At 39.0% G+C, this 20826-nt stretch overlaps 1 protein-coding gene across 1 annotated transcript in view; it reads right to left on the reverse strand.

Moving 5' to 3' along the window:
• LOC142163517 (uncharacterized) overlaps nt 1-13499 on the reverse strand; it is a 32870-nt gene extending 19371 nt beyond the window's left edge. Inside the window, exon 1 of the mRNA XM_075220813.1 lies at nt 13406-13499. Coding sequence (XP_075076914.1) covers nt 13406-13499 — 94 coding nt within the window. The remainder of the gene's footprint in view (nt 1-13405) is intronic.
• Nucleotides 13500-20826: the final 7327 nt, after the last annotated feature.

Here is a 20826-nt window from a genome sequence, read left to right on the forward strand (position 1 = left end):
AGTTTTGTGGAAATTTTAAAAAATTTAAAAGCAAAAGAAGGTTGGAATTAAAAAATAAATATAAAGGTATCTGAAAATTTTAAAAATTTAAAGTAAATGAAAGTAGCATTTTTAAAAGAAAAAGGAAAAGAAAGTGGTTTGTTTTTTTAAAGAAATGTTAAATAAAGTAAGATTCTGTTTTAAAAAAATAAAAAGTGGGATTTTAAATAATATAAAAGTAATTAAAGTTAGAATTTTAAAAATAAAAGTAAATAAAGGTGGGATTTCGTTTTCTAAAAAAATAAAAGCAATTTGTAAGTGAGATTTCTTTTAATTAAAAAATAAATAAATAATAAAAAACAAATCTGAAAAATTTCGAAAATTTTGCTATAAATAGAAGAGAAAATTTAGGAAGAAGTGAATTCAAAAAACGAGGAAAAAATAGATAGAGAGAAAAAAAAAAGAGGGGGCGGAGAGAGCGGTATACATTAGATATACACTCTGGATACAATGGATATACATGGACATAATTCATTTTGGAGAGAGTAAAAAAGATAGAACCAAATTTTCTGAAATATTGAGAGCAGAAGAACACCATAGAGAGCTCAAAGCTAGAAAGAGAAAACAAAGAGAGATTTTCGGACTATTTTTCTTCTCCATTTTTACTAGTTTTCTCCGTGTTGCTGGGATTTCTGGATTGAGGTGTTGAAGCTACTGTGTTGGGCTTTCTGCTGCTGTATTTTGCTGTTTGTTGTTGCTGATTGCTTACCCCATTTTTCTGTTCTACATACCAGGTACACGTCTTAAAACTACATTGATGTAGCTGTTGAAATAGAAATGAGATCAGCATGTTCATGTTCTCTATTTGTTGTACACTGATGGCTAGATAAATGTTAGTTAGTGTGTACAGTGTTTGATGCAAGTTAAATTTGATGTGCAATAATCTGGACTTTGAACGATATTGGACTGTTAAATTTGAATTAGAATTTGTTCATTCTGAATAGTAGTTTTAGTGTATTGTATCTTGAATTCATGTGATAATTATTCATTACAGCTTAAAATTGGCTTTAAAATCATAATGTAGATCATGATAATGTTAAAATCGGGCCTAATAATTGATTTAGTAAGTGCAACACTTTAGTTTTGACACCAGTGATTTGAGCTTAAGATTAGGGAATAGGCACTTAAATTGGTGAAGTGTGTTTGATAGCTCAACCCAGTCGTTAATCACTCCATTGCCTTCGGAATAAGGTGGTAATACATTAGTTAGGCTTGACCCAAGCTTGAAATGGGAATCAAAATGATCAGTTCTTGCTAATTTGAGTAGGCGTACCTTGTTCTTACTTGTTACAAATTATAGAGTGCACATGGAACAACTTGAAGCAAATTAAGTAGTATTCGTTTTAATTGAATTAAGTTTGCTTGGTACAAAGATCAAGGCCCAGCGGCCTGTTTCCGGCAGTTTGAGCTTCAGCTCCTATGACGCGGGCCTAGGTCCAGTTTTAATTCCCTTCACGTTTGGACCTGGGCCAAGATCTGCGACTGGCCAATTTTGGGGTACAGACCTGGATGTAATTTCTCTTTGTTGGGCTTATCCTGGCGCCCAATGGCTAGACTGTGGTGCAGAACTATCATTTGGTCCAGTAACAAATTAATTAGGACTTTTTCTTTTATTATTAGAGACAAATAAAAATAGAAAATCATAGTTGCTTTTAGGTTTGCCTTTTAAATAATAAACTGAGATGAGTCTCGCTAAATAAAATGTCTAAATCGCGGGGCCCTCAATAAATGTCTGTATTAAATTACTTAGAATTCGGGATGGGCCGTTTAGCGAATTTCACCCCCCCCCCCCAAAGATAATAACGCGTTAGTCGCTTTAGCCGCGTATTTTAATAAAGTTACTTTCTTAAACTCGGGTGTGCATTTCATGTGACCCAAATCAAATCCCAAAATGTTGAATAAAATGTGTTCAGGATTGCGGGTGCATTTCATGTGACGCAATCTAAAGACATGTTTTAGATGACGTTCAACTTTCTTTTAAAAATTGAGTAAAAGCGGTTGAAGGTTAAATTTTGCACATAGGTTCATAATTGTTAAAATCAGATAATTTAAGCCAAATATAACAGTTGAGCAACCGTGCTAGAACCACGGAACTCGGGAATGCCTAACACCTTCTCCCGGGTTAACAGAATTCCTTACTCAGATTTCTTGTTCGCGGACTGTAATACAGAGTCAATCTTTTCCTCGATTCGGGATTCAACCGGTGACTTGGGACACCATAAATCTCCCAAGTGGAGACTCTGAATCTTTAAATAAACGAATCCCGTTTCGATTGTCCTTTAATTGGAAAAACTCCCTTTATATATACCCTTTTCCGGGGTGTAGGTGAAAAAGGAGGTGTGCCAGCTCTGGCGACTCTGTTGGGGAACGAACCCAGAATCTCTGGTTCAGGGTTCAAGAATTTGAGCATAGAAAGATTGTTATATTTGGCGTTATGTGATTTTTTTTACATGTTTGGGCCTAATGTGCTAAATGATACTTTTACCGCTTTGATATTATCTTAACTGTATATAAACTGTGCTGAAACCCTTCTCTTCTTACCTCTGGGGATGTGCTTACTAGTTGAGACTCCCTATTCTGTTAGTGTCATACCCTGAAATAAGAAAGAGGCCGGATAAGTTACAAAGCCGGACGATCTCGCGGGTCCCCGGTACGTTGCCCCCTCCTCGACTCGAGTTGTCCGCTCGAGTACACAGTCTATAACAAATACCTAGGCTTTTAAATATTTTGAGGAAAGAGAAATAGCAGTATGAGGGTTAAAAAGAGTTAATCGCTTGTTTTAAAAAAAAAAACAATGTACAAATAGTGTCGAAACTCTAAGAAAATGAAAAAAAAGAAAAAAAATATAGTTTTATTTGCCAATAAGGGTCTTGTTTTCAAAAATAGTTTATTTGCCCGAACTACGCCGGTTTGATTCTCACATGGTGTGAGATACGTACGCAACCCTCGTCGGGTTCAACCTCCCTTTTTTGCAAAAATAGCCAAAAATGTCAAAATTTTAATTTTCGTCATAAATAAGTCGAGTGATGCCGTTCTTGTCAAAAATATCCGAATGTTCCCAAAAAGGGACACCGAAAGGCTGACTTTGCATAAACACCACCTTTAGTCATTTTTAAGGTTTTGACTGGTTATCAAACACAGCCTTTAAATCTTCTTCGAAGTGCTGAAAAGTCGTATTGACAAGACCGGATATTTTATGAAATTTATTTTTTTTTATTTTTTTTTAAAAAAAGGGAGTACTTGTCAGTCAGAGTCTGTTAGTCTATTTTTAAGTTGTATTGCCATTTTGATGACAATGTCTTTTAGAGTCCGTTAATATTGTAATGGGTCGTTTCAATAAACACATTTTTCTTTAATGGAAAATTTGAAAAAAAAAGAAAATCAAAAATTTTATCAGTCATTTTGGCACTTATCTAACAGAACTACGCACGGTCTGATTCATGCGGGGACATGATACGTAGGCAATCTTTATAGGATTCGACCACCACTAAAAAAAGAGGGAAAATGAAAAGTAAATAAAGGAGGAAGCTTAAAAGAAGGGGCACAATTATAAAAAGCCGGAATGACGCACGTAACTGAAGCAAATGCATGATAGAAAGGGTTAACTGCCTAGGTGCATTGCATCCTCAATATGTGTTTACCTATCTGTCAAATGCCCTAACGCTAACGTGATGGCTCCATTTTGTTATGTTCATCCAGAAAGGTGGTTGGTTGTGATTCTAAAGTAACTCTTCCCCGCAAAACAAAGGCAAAAGACAATGGCAGAGAACAATAGAACTAAGGGGGTTGGTACCGATGCCCGAAAGCAGTTGGTTGAACAGGCCTACGGGCTGGTAGAAGAGGTAAAAATGTTGAGACAGCATGTGGCAGACATGTATCGGGCATGGATGACTGGGAAAGCACCACCCCCACCACCACCCAGCTTCCTGAACTCTATCCTTACCCAAACACCTAACACAATAACGGACGATCCTCCATACTCTCCATATCTACCCACTTATGACAGTTTTCCCAGCCACCCGAGAAGCTCCATCACTCATCGTCCAGCTATATTTTTCCAATGCTACTTCTCTCCACGGGACTACCAAAAACATAGTACCCATCTCCACAAAATGTCTATCCACCCCCACAAATACACTAGAAACCCCCTGGATCAGGTTTTAGGCCAAATAAGACATTTAGGAACGAGAGGTTGCTGAAACGAGGAAAGGCTCTCACCCCTATCAGAGAATCTTATGCAAGTCTGTTTGAAAGACTAAAGCATGTTGGCCTGATTGAGCCGTTCCCCGGATATACTCCAGATTTACATGCAAGAAGCTTTGACCTACTACACGATGCACATACCATTCCAATGTCCCAGGGCATAGCATTGAGAGTTGTCATTCGTTAAAAAGGGAAATAGAAAGAATGATTCACAAATGAGTGATTGCGATCGACGACAATAATAAAGAGCATGTGAACCCTCTTAGGATATTGACTAAAGTTGAAGATGTTGAAGTAGATGGTGGTCTTGATGCGAAGCTCAGTGGCTAAGATGATGTGCTTGGTAATTGGGAAGACGCTCCCTTTCTTGGTCAGCCGGAGCAAAGCTTTGGTGGTTCATTTTGTTGTCATTTCTGTTGTCCGGGTTATTTACAGGGTTGTAATATGGACATTGTCTTGTGTCAAACCCTCTTATCCTTCCATTTTTGTCATAGTGGTTTGTTTAGTGTTGTCTAGGTTTGTTTTAGGTTTGTTCCAAGGTTTTACCCCAGTTGTTTTGCTTATTTCATTATACGAACCGTTTCACCGCCTGTCTAATGCAAATTCCGGTCTTTTGTTACCTCCAGTCATCTTCTTGGTTTAGTTCTTTTTATCCTTTTATTTTGTCTTTGTTCAACGTCGATTCTAGTGACATGACATGCGCACACAGTTTGGGCCTAATCTTAAAAAGATAATTATAAAGCCATTGGGAGATGATCGGGACACTTAAGGGAAATAGAAACAACTTGAGATCATTTGAAGCCCAAGCCACGTGAAACTGGGGCAGGTAAAACATAAAGAAAACCATAAAAGCAAGTTAGCCATATTGACAAGGGGGTCGTTCATGGTAACGGAAGTGAGAGTGTTGCCCAACGGTGCGTTAAAAATGACAAATGAAAAGGCGAATGTATGGATATGGTTATCAAGTCTGGCACAATCAGAAGATGTGGCGAATGTTTAATTGTGTCGTTTGGGCTTGGCATATTCTGAAGATTAGAATGACGAAGGCATTTTATTCTGCTATCTAAACACTTTATCCCTCATTAAACCTTTGAGCCTTATTGGTTTTCTTTTATATCCTCGTTCGGAATCAGTAGAAAAGACTAGAAAACACAAGCATGGAAGATAAAGAAAAAGAAAAAAAGGGAAAAGAAAACAACATAAACAACAAAACAACAAAACGACAAAGGAGAAAGGAGAAATGAGAAAGAGAAAGAAAAATAAAAGAAAATAATAAATAAGTGAAAAGGAAAACAAAAAGAAAAGAAAAAAGAGGAATTGGGAACTACGTTTGACCTGATTCCTCAAAGAGGATACGTAGGCTCTTCACGGCTCGGTCATAGTGTAACAAAAAATCAAAAATCCCTAAGCAGAAACTGGGGCAGAAGTTGTGTCTAAGCTAAAGAAATCTGGTTCTGAAGGTTGTAAATTTTGAACCCAAATTGATTCGTTTTGAGCCGCTAGTACCCTTTCTTTCGAGCCCTATCCAAAATGCCACGTTATGGTCCAAAGAAAGACCTTTTGACCAGTCTTTGAAAGATTCCAAGTCATGCAAATGGAAGTCGAGAATAACACCCTGATCCTCGGCAGAAAAGTAATAAAATGAGAGAGTCTTATCGGTGAAAACCTTCACGGGCACTTGAGGCGGCTATAAGTTGAGAGAAAAACCAAAATGAGAGAGGCTTGATAGTGAAAACCCTTCGGGCACTACAAGTCGAATAAAGATTGAGAATCATACAGGAAAGCACCAGACAAAGATTGTGAAAGGCGATTAACGATGGAGGATAGGCCACGTGTGCATGTCATGGCCAATAGAGTTGGTATCCACATCTGATAGGTTTTACTTTGTAGTTTTCTTGTTAGGAGTCATCTCTTTTTTTTGCCTTTTACTCTGTTCCTTTTACCTTTGTCATTTCCTCTTCTTGAGTCTCTTTGGTCAGAACAAGCGAGAAATGATTTCAAAATTTGCCATCAGCTTTCCAATTATTCAAGACGAGATCTGACTAGTACATCAAAGTGGTATAAGTCAGGAAAGAACAAGCGCAATGAGCTGGTAATAGTCAACGTGCTTTGAGGTTCGCGCAAAATACCCAAGATTGGTCCATATCAATTCAGGGACAGTGCAACAAAAAGAGGGCCGGGGGGATTGAACCGAGGGTATATTCGATGATGCGATTGACAAAAGGATGGACCAGTGTCAAGAAGAATATCCCCAGCAGAAATCGAGGGTTATAAGGCCAAGGCCAGCAGAAAATCAAGAAAGAACAACACGGAAAGCAATGTACATAATTGGGAAATTCATAGGAGACTCAAAGGTTGGGGAAATGCCAGTTCACGGACAGTACCGCAAAAGAAGATATTGGGTCTGCACCGGAAAAAGGTATTTCAGTAACACAAACGATGGATGGAGTGGTTAATCAATGAACATGCAAGATCTTCAAGTGAAATCAGTTGTCATGAAAATACATGAGGTCAGATAAGGAGACTGGGAAAATGGTAAAGAGGTTTGTGAATAAGGAATCGTCAAGAAGGTCGGAAGGTATCAGCCAAGCTTCAAGATGATCAGACATATAAACGGTTAACTACCAAGACACCTAGGATTGTCTCATCTCTTTCTACTCTAGATCGTGCCATGAAGCTTAGAGCAATAAACCTTCTCTTCCTATCGAATTCCAAACGTATTAGAAGCCCAAGCGACGCGCAGGAGAAACCTAATGTCCTAGAGAGGATAATTGTCCACTAGGGTATAATTATGGAGTACAAGTTGGTAAATATGAGACTTGAGATGATGTTAAAAGTGGGATGCAATGAATAGTAGTACAGATTAGAGCATAACCTTATCAGAAAGAACAAACTTGCTGGGGGAAACTTTATGAAGCCGTCATATGATGAGGCATGTGATATTCTTGACGAGATGGCTGACACTTCTTCTGCTTGGCAAAGTAGATCCAATGTGCCCCAAGGTGACCCCACGGTCACTCATTTGCACAAGGATTTACATGATCATGGGTAGGCTATAGCTGAGTTGACAACTACGATGAACTAACTAGCAAAGTCATAGTTGTAACAAGTTCAAAATCCTCACCAAGTGAATGCCATGGAGGGTGTCAATATGCTTGTCAACAAAAGAAGACAAAGAGGGCAACAAAACCAATGGAATTCGGAGCAATTTGACAGTGATTGCGGTGGATTTTAAAATGATGGTTATGATGAACAAAGTGAAGAGGTGCAATATGTGAATAATTATCAAGGCCAAAGGGGGAATTCTTCCAACCAACAACAATAGAGACCCCAAGGCAATTGGGGAAATCAACAACAAGGCAATGGTAATTGGGGGAACAACAACCAAAACAACAACTGGGGCAAATCAGAACAATAATCAAAGCAACCAAGGTAATTGGAATGGTAATAACAACAATTGGGGTGGTAATAACAACCAAGGTGGATGGAACAATAGAAACCAAGGAAATCGGGGGCAAGGCTTTTAAAGTCCCCCAATGTACCAACAACCGAACAATCCACCCCCATTTCCATCTCAAGGTCCTAGTTCTTGTAGCAATGATATGGGTAGAATTGAAATGATGTTCGAGCAGATGATGAAGAATAATTCGGATTCTGATGCGCAGTTGGCTTCCCACAATACCTCAATCAGAAACTTGGAGGTGAAATTAGGCCAAATCTCACAGTCTTTAAATACTCGCCCTAAGGGTGCTCTACCAAGTGATACGGTAGTAAACCCGAAGGGTGGGAACAATCATGTTATGGCAGTGACAACAAGAAGCGGGAGAGGCGGTGATGTGCATGCCTCCAACCAAAAGCAAATTGTGAATGATGATGTTGAGTTGCAAGAATATGAAGTTCTTTTGGTTGTTGAAAATGTGATTGCTGAAAATTTAAATGAAGAAGTGAGGATTGATATTCAAGATGTCGAGTTGGAAACCCAAAATGATGTGAACCCGTCTAGGGAACACATAATACATATGCCGGAGCCGGTTGTGCCTAAAGCCAAGGCTCCTTTGCGAATGTCACCTCCACTTTATCCTCAAAGGCTTGCGAAGCAGAAAAATGAGAATCAGTTCAAAATGTTCATTGACATGATGAAACGCTTATCCATCTGTCACACCTCCTTTTTCATCCTACATCCCCGGAAGAGGGCGTAAAGGAGTTTTTCCAATTAAAGGACAATCGGAACGGGATTTAATTATTAATTATTCAGAGTCGCCACTTGAGAGATTAATGGTATCCCAAGTCACCGGTTGAATCCCGAACCGAGGAAATTATGACTCTGTTAACAGTCCGCGAACCAGAAATCCAAGTAAGGAATTCTGTTAACCCGGGAGAATGTGTTAGGCATTCCCGGGTTCCGTGGTTCTAGCACGGTCGCTTAACTGTTGTATTTGATTTTATCTGATTTTAATACATGCTAGCTTATGTGCCTTTTATTAATTTTATACCACTTTTATTATAGTTATTTTTTAAGAATTGCGACGTCATGAAAACACGTTTCGAACCACGTCGCAATTAATGCACCCGTAATTATCAACACATTTCGACTTCGTCGAGATTTGGATTTGAGTCGTATCAATGCGCACCCGAATTTAAGAAAGTAATTTTTAAAACAGCGCGCCTAAAGCAACTACGCACTTTGCTTTGCGAGGGCCATGGAAATTCAACTAAATTGCATGCCTCAATTTCTAAGGATTAGCAATTAGTTAAACTACAGATATTCATTTTTACAACTAATTAATTTAGGTATCATAACCAGGCCACGGGAACCATACCTATAGTTGCAATGATTTAATTACGTGCATAAAAGTCTGCCTACCCACATGTGGTCAACCTATAACATACTAATAGCAAACAATAAAATAAGCAACTTAAAATAGAACTAAATAAAATAAAGCTCAATTCATCTCCACATATTAACAACCCAAAATTAACGATCAACCAACCCAAAATTTAGTGAAACTTCTATAGTACTCCTTTTTCTCGCAATCACACCCGTGCCATGGAAACATGAATATTCCTTGCCCTTGATCAGTCACGATTTGAACCAGAACATAAATTAACACAATTTGTCCAAAAATAGTCTATATTGCTTCGATTCAGCATTTCAATCTCTCAAGTGTATTTCAACTCATCGTCAGGGTCTAACTTCTTTTCATTAGAACTCTGATTTTATTTTAGCAACAATGACAAAAAGGGAAAAGTAATTCAAACTACATATGCAAAGAACCAACCAAAACATAAATTCAAAATTCATGTTAAACTTATATCACAACTGAAGCACTAAATCACGCAAGAGTAACGAAATGAAATATAGGAAGAAGAAAACCTTGAACAAATTGTTGACCTTTCCAGTATGTGACTCCAAGAGCAAACGAGACAACAATTCAGGACCTCGATGAAGCGGAATCTCGTCGGACGACACTCGAACCTCGACGGAACCAACAGACGGAGCTTTGGACAAATTAGACAGCAACCTCAGACAATGACGTTTCCGGTAGAATCTCAAAATCAAAACAGAAGGCAAAGGTGCCAAACGACAAAAGAACAGAAACAGTTATTGTGATTTCAACGATGAGGAACAAAACGTGACTTCGTTGGCGTTAATGGAGGTCGCGGGTCAGACCCAGACGGATGTCAAATTATTTTTACGCATAAACACAAATGACGACATTATTCTACAGATTCGATGCTACTAGTGGTGTTGTTACTCGCCGGTTATCAATTCCGGCGAAGCAACAGCTCGAGTGGGGAACTAGTGAACGCCGGCTATGGTGATTTGCGTGTGAGAAGGGAACTTTATTTGGATTAAGCAGCCATGGAAGACGCTTCGGAAAGAACGTTGAAGCTTTTCGGAAAGATGTCACGAGGAAGAAGAAGCCAAGTCTAGGGGGGGTCTCCGAAGAAAAGCTACGCAGCTTTGCTGCTTTCCAGCTTCTTTAACGAAGAAGCCAAGCTTCTTCATGCGCAGCTGCTGCTTTCCCAGCTTCTTCCTCCTCTCCTTTTCTTATTCTTTTTCTTCTTTTTTATAGTGTAGAGTCTAGGTTGTAGGGTTTTAGGTTAAGGGGTATGGGCCCAATCTCTATTCTTTTGCCGCGAATGAGATTAAAAATACGCGCCCATTTATTAATTAGTCCTACTATTAAAATAGTTTATTAAAACAAAACTAACCCTTAAAACAAATCTATTTTTTGTATTTTCAAACATTATATTAAAAATAAAAATACGATACTATTCTTATTATTATTTTTAGATTAAAAATGACTACAAATATTAATGAACTTATTATTATATTATTTTATATTTTTTTGTTGTAATTTTTGTTTTCTTGTACTAAAATAAAGTGGAAGAGTCAAAATTACTCAAAATTTCCCCATTCAATCCCAATACCCTCTATCTGTTGCATTATTCCTGAACCGACATCTACCAAACTTTGTGTTTCATAAGGATCCCAAAGTATGTTGATTATTACCAGCTCAGTGCTCTAGTTATTTTTCCTGACTTGTGACCCCATTTTGTGCAATTGGAAAGCTGGTGGACAATTTTGAAGTCATTCCTCACTTGTTACGACCAAAAGACTCAGAAAGGGGAAATAAACAAAACAAAAGGAACAAATTAAAAGACAATAGAAAGAGATGGTTCCTAACAAGAAAACTAGACAGTAGAAACCTAACGGATGTGGATACCGACTCTAATGACCCTGACATGCATCTGCTACCTATTCTGTTAAGCAAACCTGATGGTCAGCTCTTGTTGTTCCTTTTTGCCGTGAAACTGGGCTTCATTGCTCCGCTTATCCAATTTGATTTGCATTCCTTATTCGGCTTGTAGTGCCCAAAGGGTTTTCACCATCAAACCTCTCTCATTCCGTTCTTTCTCTCAACTTACTGTCGTCTCAAGGTGCCCGTGAAGGTTTTCACCAATAAGACTCTCTCATTTTTTATTTCTCTCAGCTTTCATCACCTTGCGATACCCATGAGGATTTTCATCAATAAGATTCTCTCATTTTCATTTTCCTTGTTTGGATCGGAGTGTTGCCCCTGACATGAATTACCTTACCTGCTTGACTTGGCATTTCTCAAAGACTGATCAGAAGGTCTTTCTTTGGATCGTAATGTAGGCTTTTGGATGGGTTAGAAAGAAAGGGTATAAAAGGCTCAAAAACAATTTCAAAATGGGTTAAAATTACAACTTTCGGAATCCAACTTCTCACAACAACCACAATTTCTGCCCCAGTTTCTTGCTTGGGGACTTTTGGATTTTTGTTTTGATATGACTGAACCTCAGAGAGGCTGCCTACGTACCCTTTCGGGATCAAGTCAAACGTAGTTCACGTCATAGAAACTACGTTGTTGCGATTTTCTTTCTCTCTCTTTCTTTTTCTTTGTTTTTCTTTTTCCTTTCTTTTCTTCATTTTCTTTTTCTTTCTTCTCTTTCTTTCTTTTCTTTCTTTCTTTTCTTTTCTTTTCTTTTCTTCCCCTTTTCTTTTCTTTTCCTTTCTTCCTTTCTTTCTTTCTTTCTCCTTTTCCTTTTTTCCTTTTCCTTTTTTTTCTTTTCCCTTCTTTTTCCATTTGTGTATCTCCGACACTTGCATTTTTTAATTGTGTCGTTGATTCCGAAAGAGGGGTATGAAAGAAAACAAATAAGGCTCAACGAGGTTGACAAAAGGGTAACGTGTTTAGATAGCAGAACAAAACGCCTTCGTCATTTCAAACTTCAAAATATGCCAAATACAAACAAGTACAATCAGAATAAAGAAACCATACACATCATCTCTTGACCGCATCGGAATTGACGGCCATTTTCACACATTTTCCTTCTACATCTGTCAGGTATAATGTGCCATTCGACAACACTCTTACTCTATTTATCACGACCGACCCCCTGTCAATTTGGCCAACTTGCTTTTACGGGGGTTTTTATGTTTTACTTGCCCCAGTTTCACATGGTTCGGGCAAACAATCTCAAAATGTCCCAATCTGTTCTCATTTCCTCAAGTGTCCTTATCGTTTTCAAAATGGTCTCATTGCTTCGCAACTTTTGAAAATCAGACTGAGAATTATGCGTGCATGTCATGTCACTAGAACCGACAAAAGGCAAAACAAAAAGATAGAAAAGAACTAAACAAAGAAAATGATTGAGAGTAACAACAGATCGGAATTTGCATTAGACAAACGATGAAACAGTTCGAATAACAAGACAAAACAGAACAAACTGGATTGCAACCCTAGAATGAACTGAAACAAACTTAGACAACCCTAAACAAACCACTACGACTAAACAAACTAGACAAAAATGAAAGGATAGGAGGGTTTGAACACAAGACAATATCAGGATCACAACCCTGCAAATAATCTGGACAACAGAAATGACAGCCAAATGGACCACCAAAGCTCCTCCCTAGCTGACTCAGGATTGGAGCGTCTTTCCAATTACAAGCACGACATCTTAGCCACTAAGCTTCACATCCATATTGCCATGACTACTATCTGCCTCAGTATCTTCAACTTCAGTCAACAAGTTCCCAAGAGCATTCGCATACCCCATGTCACCGGGCATCATCCCCACCAAGTGTGCCTCCTCATGTAAGGGATGCAGCGTGATATTCTGGGTGCCACTGTCTTGAATCAAATTTTCCTGGATCATCCTTTCTATCTCTCTTTTCAAATCCCGACAATTTTCTACATTGTGCCCTAGAGCATTGGAGTGGTATTCACACCTTTTAGATGAGTCAAAGCTTCTCGCACGTCGGTCCACCTGATTTGGAGGAATAGGTGCAATCATATCATGTTGTTTTAACTTCTCAAATAAGCTTGAATAGGACTCTCCTATTGGTGTAAAACTATCTTTTAACTTTTGTTCCCTTCTATACCCCTGGCTTGGATGTGGGTTACAAGGTAATTGAAAATTTTGCGGAGGCTGGTGGAGATTTTGTGATACTCGAGCTCGCTTTCTTGGGTGATTTGGTGGCGGGTGTGAGGGATTCGGAGGTGGATAGTAATGCTTAGGCGGGTCATGGAAAACCTGATGAGGCTGCACATACCCTCAAGATGTTCTCCTAGGACCTCTTCTCGACCCTGATATCACCATGATTTCTTCATCCCTCTCATTCATTTACCAGATTCAATTTGGACAGCTTGAGCTGTAGCTTTGAGAGCTGTTTGGCTTATAATTCTGCTTGTCTTAAGACTGTTCTCCTCCATTTCTCCCATTTTGATTGCTTCCAGGAAGGATTTACCCACTGCGGATGTCATGTATTGAAAATAATTTGGCTCTTGAGCCTGTAGAAAGACAGTGATTAACTCGTGGCCATCCATGGGTGGCTTAGCTCTAGCTGCCTGCTCTCTCCATTTGATGGCATATTCCCTGAAACTTTCAGTTGGTTTCTTTTTTAGGTTAGAAAGGGAAATGCGGTCTGGGGCGATGTCGATGTTGTATTGAAATTGTTTGACAAAGGCCCGTGCCATGTCATCCCAGACGTACCAGCAAGATGTGTCTTGATCCAAAAACCATTCAGATGCTACACCCGTGAGGCTTTCCCCAAAATAAGCTATAAGCAATTCCTCATTTTTTCCCACACCTCTCAATTGGTTGCAATACCTTTTCAGGTGGGCTATGGGGTCTCCATGTCCATTGTACTTTTCAAATTTGGGAACCTTGAAACCAGGCGGCAAGTGGACATCGGGGAACATGCATAGATCTCTGAAGGCAACGCTCTTTTGACCGGTCATTACTTGCGTGTTTTTCAACCGTTGTTCTAATATTTTCACTCTTTGAGTTATTTCTTCCTGTACCCTCTTTCGGGCAGGCTTCTTGATGTTTGCAGGAAGATCAAACGAATACGAGTGGCACTCGGGATAGTGGTACTGTTCTTGCTGTGTAGCAAATTGTGACTCGTGACAAGGCTGTCCTTGGCCATTGGCCCAGGCTTGACGCATTTTGGTCATTTGTTGTTTCAGTGTTCTATTTTCCTCAACCACAGTAGACCCTTGTTGAACCCTCTGACCCTGAGTCTCTTGAGCACTCGTAACAGCTTCGATGTCAGTTATCATTTTCCTTGGATCTTGTGTTTCCAGCTTACCACAACCGACCACCTCAACTTTATTCACAATTCAAAACAAAACATGTTAGAATGGATTGGGTCGGTCCTCATTATTCACAACATCTTTTCCCATTTTTTCAATTCTTCTTTTCTATTTTTCACTTTTCATTTTTTTCTTTTTTTTTCTTTTTTTTTGGTTGCGGTCGAATCTTATGGAGATTGCCTACGTATCATGACCCCGCATGAATCAGACCGTGCGTAGTTCTTGCAAATAAAAGGTAAACGACAATAAAATATTTTTTGGAATTTCCCATTTTCATAATAGCAACAAAACTAACCAACTTAATGATGAAATACAGACTCGAAAATCAAATGGCCCATATACTCTAATCAAAAGAAATACAAACCCCAAAATGACAGATTCCTTTCCCTATATGCCAATTTTGACCCAAAATCCGAACGGTATTCACTTGACCACTAACTCTTTTCTTGTTTTTGTTTTTCCAAAATTAAAATAAATGACCCGGTATTGTAATCACGGCCTTCCTGCACCTCGGGGGCAAAGATTTTAAGGCTGTGAGGGTCAAAATCATAATCCGACCAAAGGTGGCTGTTTATGCAAAGTCAGCCTTCCGACGCCCCGTTTGGGAACATTTGGCTATTTTTGACAAAAATGACATCACCTGGATTATTTATGACAAAAAATAAAATTTTGATATTTTTTGGTTATTTTTGCAAAGGGGAGGTTGGACCCGATGAGGGTTGCCTACGTATCTCACGCCCTGTGAGAATCAAACCATGCGTAGTTCGGGCAAATTAACCGAACTATTTTAAAACATGACTCTTTTTCCATTTTTATTTTTGGCATTTCATAAGCGAATAAAAACTATTTTTAGAAACAAGATTCTCTTTCTCTTTTTCTTTTCAACAAATATAATAGCCTATTTTCCAAAAAATAACAGACTTTTTTTTCATTTTCCACAGATAATAAAATAACCTATTTTCCAAACTAAAATAAAAGACTTTTTTTTTCTTTCCTTTTTCAACAAATAATGAAATAACTTATGTGTTTCAAACTACAACAAAAACTTTCCTTATCCTTTTCTTTACCAACAACCAACTTTCCAAAAATAAAAGACTTTTTTCTATTTTCTTTGCTTTTTTTTAGTAAAACAAAATAAAACATTTTCCTTTTTTTTTCAAAATTTCGGCAGAGTTTCGCCAGTAACTGATATTTCTTTTTTTCACCTTTTCTCTTCTTTTTTTTCTCAATTTTCCAACATTCCCGAGATTCAGAAACCGGTCAACATGCAGGTTCGCAACAAATATATGTACAGAGCAAGTAGGATGCATCAGGATGGTCTTTTCATTTTAAGGTTGCTAGTCCTAGACGGACCCAACCCCTGTGTTGAGTCCCCTAAGTCAAATGCAACTTGATGCAAATAAGCGTTCCTACTAGGGATCCGGCATGAAGTCATGTTATTCTATGTTCAAAACCTGGGTCAGTGTTCTAGACTGTGTACCCGAGCGGACAACTCGAGTCGAGGAGGGGGCAACTTATCGGGAACCAAAAGGCCATCCGGCTTCGTAACTTGTCCGGCCTCTTTCTTATTTCAAGGTATGACACTAACAGAATAGGGAGTCTCAACCAGTAAGCACATCCCCGGAGGTGAAGAGGGAAGGGTGTCGGCACAGTTTATATAAAGTTCAGATAATATCAAAGCGGTAACATTTAGCACACTCAGCAAAACATGTAAGAAAATTAGATATAATTAAATACAACAATTTTTCTAAGCTCAAATTCTGAACCCTGAACCAGAGATTCTGGGTTCGATCCCCAGCAGAGTCGCTAGAGCTGTCACACCTCCTTTTTCATCCTACATCCCCAGAAGAGGGCGTAAAGGAGTTTTTCAAATTAAAGGACAATCGGAACGGGATTTAATTATTAATTATTCAGAGTCGCCACTTGAGAGATTAATGGTGTCCCAAGTCACCGGTTGAATCCCGAACCGAGGAAATTATGACTCTGTTAATAGTCCGCAAACCAGAAATCCGAGTAAGGAATTCTGTTAACCCGGGAGAAGTTGTTAGGCATTCCCGGGTTCCGTGGTTCTAGCACGGTCGCTTAACTGTTGTATTTGATTTTATCTGGTTTTAATACATGCTAGCTTATGTGCCTTTTATTAATTTTATACTGCTTTTATTATAGTTATTTTTTAAGAATTGCGACGTCATGAAAACGCGTTTCGAACCACGTTGCAATCAATGCACCCGTAATTATCAACACATTTCGACTTCGTCGAGATTTGGATTTGAGTCGCATCAATGCGCACCCGAATTTAAGAAAGTAATTTTTAAAACAGCGCGCCTAAAGCAACTACGCACTTTGCTTTGCGAGGGCCATGGAAATTCAACTAAATGGCACGCCTCGATTTCTAAGGATTAGCAATTAGTTAAACTACAGATATTCATTTTTACAACTAATTAATTTAGGTATCATAACCAGGCCACGGGAACCATACCTATAGTTGCAATGATTTAATTACGTGCATAAAAGTCTGCCTACCCACATGTGGTCAACCTATAACATACTAATAGCAAACAATAAAATAAGCAACTTAAAATAGAACTAAATAAAATAAAGCTCAATTCATCTCCACATATTAACAACCCAAAATTAACGATCAACCAACCCAAAATTTAGTGAAACTTCTATAGTACTCCTTTTTCTCGCAATCACACTCGTGCCATGGAAACATGAATATTCCTTGCCCTTGATCAGTCACGATTTGAACCAGAACATAAATTAACACAATTTGTCCAAAAATAGTCTATATTGCTTCGATTCAGCATTTCAATCTCTCAAGTGTATTTCAACTCATCGTCAGGGTCTAACTTCTTTTCATTAGAACTCTGATTTTATTTTAGCAACAATGACAAAAAGGGAAAATTAATTCAAACTACATATGCAAAGAACCAACCAAAACATAAATTCAAAATTCATGTTAAACTTATATCACAACTGAAGCACTAAATCACGCAAGAGTAATGAAATGAAATATAGGAAGAAGAAAACCTTGAACAAATTGTTGACCTTTCCAGTATGTGACTCCAAGAGCAAACGAGACAACAATTCAGGACCTCGATGAAGCGGAATCTCGTTGGACGACACTCGAACCTCGACGGAACCAACAGACGGAGCTTTGGACAAATTAGACAGCAACCTCAGACAATGACGTTTCCGGTAGAATCTCAAAATCAAAACAGAAGGCAAAGGTGCCAAACGACAAAAGAACAGAAACAGTTATTGTGATTTCAACGATGAGGAACAAAACGTGACTTCATTGGCGTTAATGGAGGTCGCGGGTCAGACCCAGACGGATGTCGAATTATTTTTACGCATAAACACAAATGACGACATTGTTCTACAGATTCGCTGCTGCTAGTGGTGTTGTTACTCGCCGGTTATCAATTCCGGCGAAGCAACAGCTCGAGTGGGGAACTAGTGAACGCCGGCTATGGTGATTTGCGTGAGAGAAGGGAACTTTATTTGGGTTAAGCAGCCATGGAAGACGCTTCGGAAAGAACGTTGAAGCTTTTCGGAAAGATGTCGCGAGGAAGAAGAAGCCAAGTCTAGGGGGGGTCTCCGAAGAAAAGCTACGCAGCTTTGCTGCTTTCCAGCTTCTTTAACGAAGAAGCCAAGCTTCTTCATGCGCAGCTTCTGCTTTTCCTCCAAGCTTTTCCTCCATCTGTGAGCTCCAATGGAGAAGATAAACTCGTGGGGAAGGGGGTCTGTTATTTCGTTCGACAGCAAGCCATGGATGGCTGCTTCAAGCAAATGATGAACGAAGGGGGTAGGGTTTTGTTTTGCACTGCTACAACGCTGCTGAACGCTGGCTGTTACATGAAGAAGAAGAGCACCACAGTGGTGAGTCGGGGAAGGCGACGATCAGGGGGGTGGTAGGGTGCGAAGAAGATGATCCGGGTGGGGTTGTTCTTTAGAGGTAAGGTCGTTTGGGTTGTTTTGTTGCGCAGCTTGGCTGCTTTCCCAGCTTCTTCCTCCTCTCCTTTTCTTATTCTTTTTCTTCTTTTTTATAGTGTAGAGTCTAGGTTGTAGGGTTTTAGGTTAAGGGGTATGGGCCTGGGAATTATGGGCTTGACAATTGTGGGCTAGGTCCAAAATTAAGCCTAACGATGGGTTGCTCGAGCCCAATCTCTATTCTTTTGCCGCGAATGAGATTAAAAATACGCGCCCATTTATTAATTAGTCCTACTATTAAAATAGTTTATTAAAACAAAACTAACCCTTAAAACAAATCTATTTTTTGTATTTTCAAACATTATATTTAAAATAAAAATACGATACTATTCTTATTATTATTTTTAGATTAAAAATGACTACAAATATTAATGAACTTATTATTATATTATTTTATATTTTTTTGTTGTAATTTTTGTTTTCTTGTACTAAAATAAAGTGAAAGAGTCAAAATTACTTAAAATATCTATATTATTCCTAAATTAAATATTTTACTCTAATATATGAAAGATCTTGGGGAGGGTCAAAAATCACATGTCTACACCATCAATGTGCTTTTAGTGGAGGCTCTTGAACAAATGACGGGCTATGCTAAATTTATGAAGGACTTTGTTACAAAGAAGCATTCTATGGATTGTGAAACTATAAAGATGACTCACCAAGTTAGTGCAATAGTGCATTCAATGGCCTTGAAGCTTGAAGATCCCGGTGCTTTCACCATTCCTTGCACCATTGCTAGTGCGGTTTTGCTAAAGCTCTATGTGAATTGGGGGCTAGTATCAATTTGATGCCCTACTCGGTTTTCAAGACTTTGGGTATTGGGCAGCCGAGGCCGACTTCCATGAGATTGCAAATGGTAGATAGAACGATGAAGAGACCATTGGGTAATATTGATGGTGTGCTTGTCCGGGTGGACAATTATCTTGCCAGTTGACTTTGTGATCTTGGATTGTGAGGTGGATTATAAAGTTCCTATCATTTTGGGGAGACCTTTCCTTGCTACGGGGAAGGCCTTAGTCGATGTGGAAGTAGGGGAACTCACCTCTCAGGTGGGTGATGAAAAAGTAGTCTTTCGTGTTTGCTAATCAATGAAGCAACCCAACAGTACCGAGGTGTGCTCTTTTGTGAACCTTGTCAGAGCAGTGATAATTGATGATACCAGTGCAATGATTAATGTGAAGGACCCTTTAGAGGCCGTATTGTTGAATCTTGATGTCAATGATGATGAGGGCCGAGTAAAGTGCGTGAATGCTTTACATGGGATGGGCTCTTACTTTTATGAGCCTAGGAAATTATCTTTGGACCTTGAAAATAAGAAGACTCCACCAACAAAACCTTCAATTGAGGAGCCTCCGGTGTTGGAGTTGAAACCACTGCCTCCACACCTCAGGTATGAGTTCTTAGGCTCAAATTCTACTTTGCCAGTTATTCTTTCTTCTTGTCTTACTAACATGTAGGTTGATGCCACATTGGCGGTGCTTCAAAAGCGGAAAAAGGCAATTGGATGGACTTTAGCTAATATTCGGAGGATAATCCCCACATTCTATATGCACAAGATTATTCTAGAAGATGATGCAAAGCCCTCTTTGGAGCATTAAAGGAGGTTGAACGAGACAATGCAAGAAGTTGTGTAAAAGGAGGTGATCAAGTGGTTGGATGACGGGGTTGTGTACCCCATCTCTGATAGCTCTTTGACTTCACCGGTGCAATGTGTACCGAAGAAGGGGGGCATGACCGTGGTTACAAATTCACAAAATTAGTTGATTCCTACAAGAACCATTACTGGTTGGAGGGTATGCATGGATTACCGCAACCAGTAACGGGAGTGACTCGCAAGGATCACTTTACTTTGCCTTTTCTGGATTAGATGTTAGATCGACTTGCTGGGCGTACCTTCTACTATTTCATGGATGGGTATTCTGGGTACAACCAAATCTTGATTACTCCAAAAGATCAGGAGAAGACCACATTCACTTGTTCATATGGCACTTTTGCCTTTTCTAGGATACCTTTTGGGTTGTGTAATGCACCGGCTTCATTTCAGTAGTGTATGATGGCCATTTTCACCGATATGGTGGAAGACATTTTGGAGGTGTTCATGGATGACTTTAGTGTTGTGGTGGATTCATTTGATGAGTGTTTGAAGAATATTGATAGAGTTTTGGCTCGTTGTAAAGAAACCAATCTTGTCCTCAATTGGGAGAAATGCCACTTTATAGTGGAAGAAGGGATAGTTCTTGGGCATAAAATTTCGAAGCATGGTATTGAGGTAGACAAATCAAAGATCGATGTGATTTCACGGCTCCCTCCCCCTGCATTTGTCAAGGGAGTTCGAAGTTTTCTTGGGCATGCAGGGTTCTACCGGAGATTTATCAAAGACTTTTCGAATATAGTGAACCCCTTGTGCAAGTTATTGGAAAAAGATGCTAAATTCGTGTTTGATGAAAATTGTATGCAA

Source organism: Nicotiana tabacum, chromosome 8 (genome assembly GCF_000715075.1).
Source record: "Nicotiana tabacum cultivar K326 chromosome 8, ASM71507v2, whole genome shotgun sequence".
NCBI lineage: Eukaryota > Viridiplantae > Streptophyta > Magnoliopsida > Solanales > Solanaceae > Nicotiana > Nicotiana tabacum.